The 7,051-nt window shown below is 57.9% G+C and overlaps 1 protein-coding gene across 3 annotated transcripts; it reads right to left on the bottom strand.

The window, feature by feature from the left end:
• Positions 1-747: 747 nt before the first annotated feature.
• On the bottom strand, positions 748-6,641 carry Fosb (FosB proto-oncogene, AP-1 transcription factor subunit). Of its 3 annotated transcripts, XM_027430922.2 has the most exons (5): positions 6,486-6,641; positions 4,243-4,563; positions 3,658-3,765; positions 2,204-2,359; positions 1,924-2,063 (listed from the first exon to the last, which is right to left on the bottom strand). In XM_027430922.2, exons 1-5 carry the CDS (start codon positions 6,609-6,611, stop codon positions 2,061-2,063), a joined length of 714 nt encoding a protein of 237 aa, XP_027286723.1. In that variant the 5' UTR covers positions 6,612-6,641; the 3' UTR covers positions 1,924-2,060. The 3 variants fall into 3 exon arrangements, with proteins under 3 accessions (XP_027286722.1, XP_035304984.1, XP_027286723.1); XM_027430921.2 differs by having other exon boundaries at positions 748-2,359; XM_035449093.1 differs by lacking the exon at positions 6,486-6,641 and adding an exon at positions 4,721-6,142 and having other exon boundaries at positions 748-2,359.
• Positions 6,642-7,051: the final 410 nt, after the last annotated feature.

Genomic DNA, 7,051 nt, shown 5'->3' with positions numbered 1-7,051 from the left:
GTGACAGTTATGGAAGGGGCAGCCGGAGAGTCTGACTCGAGTTCCCAGAAGCGATTTCGAACTCCACAGCACACTTGCAGACGAGGAAACGCGTACGCACGCACACACGCGCACAGACACACACGCACACAGACACTCATATATAATATATTTATCTATACATAATAGATATAAGTGCTTTTCGGGAACCAGGGAAGGGATAAATAGCTTGGCTGGGGTTAGGGTTGGAACCGAGGACCCAGGACGGGGTGTGGAATGTGTTCCATGCAGAACATGGGGAGTGGGGGGGCTGTAGGGCCCTTCTCCCCAATATTAAAAAATAGAAATCTGACTCGTGGAATTCTCACGAGGTGAAAGCTGGAGGGAGGAGCCAGAACCCATATTTGGGGCTGGAGGAGGTGGATGGGGTGGGACAGCGGGAACTCAGTCCCCTCTTTATGCCAGTCCAAAAAATATTTGGGGGTTCAAATATCAAGGGTAGGGGGAGCCAAAGCCTCAGCCCTGAAAACTTCTCTGGAAATTGCCTCGACCTCTGTGAGAGGATGTGGGGCTCCCAGGGTGGGGAGAAGTTGGCGTCCTAGGCTGGGGAAGGCGCGAGGCCTTGGAGAAAAAGGCCTGGGGCCTGAGCAAGAAGCCCACCGGGGTGCATCCCCGTCACTCCTGTAAGTCTAACTCCCTGTCGAGGGGAGGAAGGAGGCAGTTGGAAGAAGAAGAAGAAGAAGAAGAAGAAGAAGAAGAAGAAGAAGAAGAAGAAGAAGAAGAAGAAGAAGAAGAAGAAGAAGAAGAAGAAGGGGAGGCCCAAGGAAGGCTTTGAAGGGTTGGGGGGGGTTCAATCCCACCCGGCGCACCCCACAATCCGGCCGCTCATTCACAGTATAAAGCGCTCCAGCAAGACGGGCGTCGCAGCGCCCCCTGCTGCCCGAAACCAGAAAGGCCCAACGAGGACGGCCAAGGCGGCTGGGGGGTCGGGGGGGGGGGTGAGGGGGACTCGGCCTAATACTGCACAGGGGTGTGCTGGGGCCTGAGATGGGAGGGGCTTTGCAGCAGATGAGAAAAAAAATAATAATAAACATCCAACCCGAGCCAGTTTTTCCAGGAGGGAAAGCCTGGACAGGACAGTCAGATAGGGGGGTTCACATTTTGGAGTCATGGGGAAGTGGGGTTAGCAGACTCCCAAAGCGGGCACCGACTTCCCTCGGGGCAGGGGGTGGGGGGTGGGGGCTCAACTTGTCCCGGAGGAGGTGAGGTCGTGACCTCTTGGAAATGTTGGGTTAATCAGCTAAGGCCCGGAGGGAGCCTAAGAGAGCTACCTTGGTCACCCACCCTGCGCCCTAGAGGGTGGGTGGGGGGAATGAGAGGGGCAGGGCTGTCATTTCCTCGTTGGGCCTCTCTGGGGGTGCATGCCAGCTCATACACAAGCCCACCCTGCACCCCGCACCCAGCACCCTTTCCCCTGCAGCCTCACGCAAGACGCCAAAAGTGGGCGTCACATCCCACCCACCCATCCATCCATCCATCCACCCATCCATGCCCACAAGTTGGGTTGAAGTGACAAGACCATTAGACATCTGAAAGAGGGGTGTCCATGCCCGCCCCACCCCCTGTCCCCAAAGTCACCAGCTCTCCGGCCTCTCGCCGGGGCACAGAAACCAGAGGCGGAGGACGGAGCGGAAAACACAAAGGAGGTCCTTGCATCCTTCCATCAAGTCCGATGGCAGAGGCTGAGCAGGCAGCAGGCAGCAGGCAGGCAGGAGAGCCGAGGGGTGCTCACACACCCCCGATTGCTCCTTCCCCTCCTCTCCTCCTCCTCTTCCTCCCTCACCTCCTCCTCCTCCTCCTCCTCCTCCTCCTCGTTCCTTGCGGGTTTGTTTGTTTTGTTTGTCTAAAGAGTTCACAGAGCGAGAAGGGAGGGCGAGTTCAGGGGGTCGGACGGCTGCTCGCTGCCGCTGCTGGTGCGTTGGGCGCCGGCGGCGAATGCGGAGACTTCCGGGCAGGTGAGGACAAACGAGGAAGTGTACGAAGGGCTAACAACGGGGAAGGGGTCGCCGAGGACTTGGACTTCACTGTGTGTAAAGAGAGAAGCCGTCAGGTTGGGGGGTGCGTCTCGGCTGGTCTGGAAGGGCAGGGGCGGTGGTGGAGGGGGCGGCAGCAGCCAGCCGAAGCCGTCTTCCTTAGCGGATGTTGACCCTGGCAAATCTCTCACCTCGGCCAGCGGGCCTGGCCCCGGCCCCTCTTCATAGGGGATCTTGCAGCCCGGTTTGTGGGCCACCAGGACAAACTCCAGACGTTCCTTCTCTTTTTGCAGCTCGGCGATCTCCGACTCCAGCTCGGCCTTTTCCTCTTCCAGCTGATCCGTTTCCTGATGGAGCCCAAGCAGGGCCAGGTCATAGGAGACAGAGAGGAAGGGACACGGTCAGCGACCACACAAGCTGCCTCACCCACCCCGCACACACATCCTAGATGCTGGCCTTCTCAATCGAGGGGACCCCCCACCCCAGAGGGACTCCTGGTGGACGGTGCTATTTGGAGCCTCAGTTTCTCCCATCTGAGCAAGAGACGGTTGGGGGAAAGCCAGGCTGGGATGGAAGTCCCTGATGGGCAAGAACTCCAAGCCTAGTGTAGTGGTGAACACCGGTAAAATCCCAACACTCAGAGGCTGAGGCTGCCGGAGGACGGCTTTGTTTGAGGTCATCCCGAACTAAGCAGTAATCTACCTTGAAACGGGAGCCAGCGGGCAATACGGTTCAGTGAGTAAAGGCGATTGCCAGCAAGCCTGACAAACTGAGCTCCGTTTCTGGGACCCGCAAGATGGAAGGGAAGAACCGACCACTCTGAGAGGTGTCCTCTGACCTCCCCCTAGGTGTGCTGTAGCACACCTGCACACACTTGAACGTAAGGAAGTAAAAAAAAAAAAAATGGAATTTTTTTTTTAAAGAGAGAAAAAGAAAAACACCGCAATTTTCTGAGTGTATAAACAATGGCTATGTGTTGTTTTTAGTGTGGTTCTGTTATCCCCAGTAGGAAGGCAGAGATGCGCCCTGGTTTCAAGGGGCAAGAGGATACTCTGCATGCAAAAAGGAAAGGGGACCTTTACACTGAGGTGGAAGGAAGAAAAGAGAGGGTTCGGTGGGTGCCACCAGCTCAAGTTCTGGAGAACTGTAGGTGGCTGGGGCAGGAGGTAAGGGACTGACGCAGCATCAAATAATTTAGTTTCCAGCCAGCCAAGATGATGGTCTGTGTGTCATCTCAGCACTCACAGGGACCGAGACTGAAGTCTATCAAGTTGTGGGGGAGGGGGGCACGAAGGGCTTCACCAGGAGACCCCGTCTCAGAAAAAAAAAAAAAAACTGGAGGTACTTCAGCAAAATGGATTATTCCTTAACCAGGACTAAGAGGACCTCCTCCAGGTCGTCCTCTTATGAGCTGAGAGAGAGAGACATGTGGGGGGTCTATCCAGGGAAAGTGGGGAACAGCTGGAAGTAAGGGGTCTGAGCATTCGTAAACAGCGTAAACAGCGACTCCATCAGGCCAGCACTGACCCTTGCTCTGTTAAGTGGGGATCCTTGTTCAGGACACAGGCACAGTGAGAAGTCAGGGGCAGAGCAAGGCAGAGAGCCCCCCAGAACAGCCTGGAGACACCCCAGAACTCCTCCTTACCGCCTGGAGTCGGTCCGTCAGCTCCCTCCGACGGTTTCTGCATTTAGCTGCCGCCAGCTTGTTTCGCTCTCTTCGAACCCTTCGCTTCTCTTCTTCTTCTGGGGTAAGCTGAGTCAAAGAGATGAGGAGGGACTATGAGATTTGGGGATACCTCTACCATCCCTGACAAAACTCCTTTCCCTCCACAACCCCAAACAACAACCACTACTCCTCAGGGGCAGGAGTGAAGGCATGATACAGATCCCTCCATCTTGAGGCCTCAAAAGACCCCCAACTCAATAGTGACAGAATTACCGTCACTCTTCTTAATTCCCTCACCCCCAGACCAACTTTTTATTTTTTTTAAATAATAATCTCTTGCAGTCCAGGCTGGTCTCAAACTCAGTGAGTAGCACAGGCTGGCCTTGAACTCCTGATCCTCCTGCCTCCACCTACGGAGAGCTAGGGTTGCCAGCCTGCACAACCGCTCCTGGTTCATGCTCTGCTGGAGATCTACCAGGGCTTGAGGTATGCTAGCAAGCCCTCTACCAACTGAGCCCACATCCCCAGGCTCCTCCAGATCAACCCCTGCAGCCTTAAACTTACCGTCTCTTCTCGGGGTCTTCTAGGCCTGGCTCTGGCTGGGCGGGAAGGCCCGGGACCGCTGGTGGTTGTACTGGTCGAAGGCCCACCGCTTCCACTTGCTCCACCAGGGCTGTAGGCACTCAGGCCTGGGGTTGAGTAGCTGGTTCCTGGCATGTCATAAGGGTCAACAGCTGGAGGCTGGGAGGCCAATGGCTGCCCCTGGGACTGGGCCATGGAAGAGATGAGGGTGGGTTGCACGAGCCACTGGAGGTCCTGGCTGGTTGTGATTGCAGTGACCGTTGGCACGAAGGAGCCGGGCATTTCCCCGAGACCGGCGCACTCCTACGGGGTGAGACATACACACACAGGCGTAGACACACAAACAAAGCCACCGACACACACACGCCCAACACACATAACACACACCGACCCCTGTGAGTGAGCACAGGGTGAGCGGGTGTGGATGTGTGTGTCACAGGCAAAAAGCCACAACACCCACCCTCACTACACCGTGACGCAGTGGTTAATGAGAGGATTCTGTTCAACTGTCTTCTGCCTCCTCCTTCTTCCTCGGGGAAAGGTTGCACGGTTCCAGCGGGTGGTGAATCACACCCCGGGTTGGTGACTCTTAGGTGTGTGGGGGGGTGGAGAGGAGGCTGGACAGAGCCCGGTGGCAGAACCTCCCGGGATGGAGACACACACACACACACACACACACACACAGAGTCACAACACCCCACCCCCACCCCAGAGGGAGGGAGAGGGAGAGGCCTTAACCCAAGCCTTCGTCTCCACTCACACACAAACACACCCCCACTGTATGAGGGCTCCGGTAGGGGCGGAGATCCCAGCTCCAACCGTGTTGGGGGGACTGGCCTAAGAGTTGAGAGCATCCCTTCCGAATTTTTGACTCTTCCCCAGTTAGACTGACAAGTGACAGCTTGGAGTGGACGGAGAAGTAGAGAAAAGTGACCGTGAGCATCCCTCAGACTATCTTGCAGGGGGTGGGGGGCCATATGGGATCCGGGTCCCCAACCCCAAGAAGCGTCCATCACCACCCCCCTCCCGCAAGTGGAATCCTAGAGGCTTAACTACTCTGGGGGGCGTGGCGAGGGAAGGGCTGAAGCCCTGGCCAATCAGGGTCCTGGGAACCCAGGGAAGGCGGACCTTTTAGAGACCACCTGGCTGCAACCCCTCCGGGTAGCTCATCTAGGGTTTGGACATCTCGAAAGGACCGAGTGTTCAGCGCGCAGGGAGCGCGCATTAAGTGTGCCTGGAGAGGGGGGTGGCAGCCCCCAGTTGCCCCCGAGAGGCGCCAGCACTCGGTCACAAGCCTCCTGCTTCTGACAGCGGAGGGGACCAGGTCCCCACAAGGTCTTCGCAGACCCAGGAGTGGACAGAGTCGCTCCGATCACGACAAGAATCCCCTAGCCCTGCCTCTCTTGGAGGACCCCCCCACCCCCTCCAGCACGGAAGAACCACAAAAAGCAGGGGACCGGAGCTACGCTCTACAAATAGGAAGGAGACGTTGATTGGCTACATCCCGCTCCGCGACAGCCAATCAGGAAGCCGCGCTGCCCCCTCCCTTAGCAACGTGGCCTCGGCGTTCCAAAATAGAACGTGCCCGGGACGTCAGGGGCGGGGCGGGCCGAGGGGGCGCTGCGCGCCGTGCGTGCCTCGCGTCAGACGGAGGATTCCAGCGCGTCAGCCTTTACGCACGGGTCCCCCGTTACGTCTCCGCGCAGGAGGCGGAGGCAGCGTGATCGGGGTTCGAGGCTCGAACCCCCGCCGGGTGGCGGGCGAGCGCGGCCCTGCAGTCCGCGCTTGGAAGGAGGAGAAAGCTACTGGAAGCTTCTCTGTGGGTTTTTTTTTTTTTTTTTTTTTTTTTTTTTGCTTTGTTTTGTGTTTTTCTCACCCAACTTGTCTAGCTCTGGGTTGGGGAGCCGGAGCTCAGCTGAAAGTTCTCAGCTTCTGCTAGCCACCGCGTATGCCTTGCACCGGGCATCGCCAACGCTCGCCTGACTGCATTCCTTTCCCGCGCTCTGCGCACACAACCCGTGGCAGACATCCCCCCCATCCCTTACAGTTTGCAGAAACAACAACAACGAAAACCAAAGTGCAACCCGAGCCTCCTGCTTTCCCAGATCCCGGATTTCCGCGCGTCCCAATTGAGAGGATGCTTAATTCACACTTTTACACTTAAAGAAATATTTTTTTTTTCTCCACGACCACCAAAGCAGCGTCTTTCCGATCTTAGAACTTACCTGGGAGGCGGCGGCGGTGGGCGGACTGCCGAAGGAGTCCACCGAAGACAGGTACTGAGACTCGGCGGAGGGCGACGAGCTACACCGGGAGCCGGAGTCGTAGTCTCCGGGGAAAGCTTGAAACATTTCCCTGGGCACAGGGGGACCCCTGTGACCACGCTGAGGTCGCCGGGAAGCCAAGGCTATGGCCGAGTGGGATGAGATGCGAGTCCGGAGTGGACCGGACACGTCCCCAAAGTGCGCTGCTTCGGGGAGCCCCGCGTCCGGCTCGGAGAACGGCCCAAGTTCCGATGCAAGTCCCCTGTGCAGGCGCCCCGGTCCCCTCCAAGTCGCCGCTGTACCTCCCGAGAAAGTCCAGGCTCCGCGGGTTTCACGGAGCGGCCACGCGGGGAGCGCTCCCCGCCCAGAGACCCTCGGCGCACGGCCGTCCCGCGTGCTGCGCTGCGCTGCGCCTCCGGACGCTGCTCCCCTTCCTCTCCGGGAGTTCCGCGGAACCGGAAGGGCGCGGAGGGGCGCGATCCAGGAGCCCACAGAAAGTAAGTCTATCCCCGGGGCGAAACGGAAGG

This window comes from Cricetulus griseus, chromosome 9 (assembly GCF_003668045.3).
Source record: "Cricetulus griseus strain 17A/GY chromosome 9, alternate assembly CriGri-PICRH-1.0, whole genome shotgun sequence".
Classification (NCBI taxonomy): domain Eukaryota; kingdom Metazoa; phylum Chordata; class Mammalia; order Rodentia; family Cricetidae; genus Cricetulus; species Cricetulus griseus.
The sequence above is the reverse complement of the archived record's forward strand: the minus strand, read 5'-3'. Positions and strand labels throughout refer to the sequence as shown.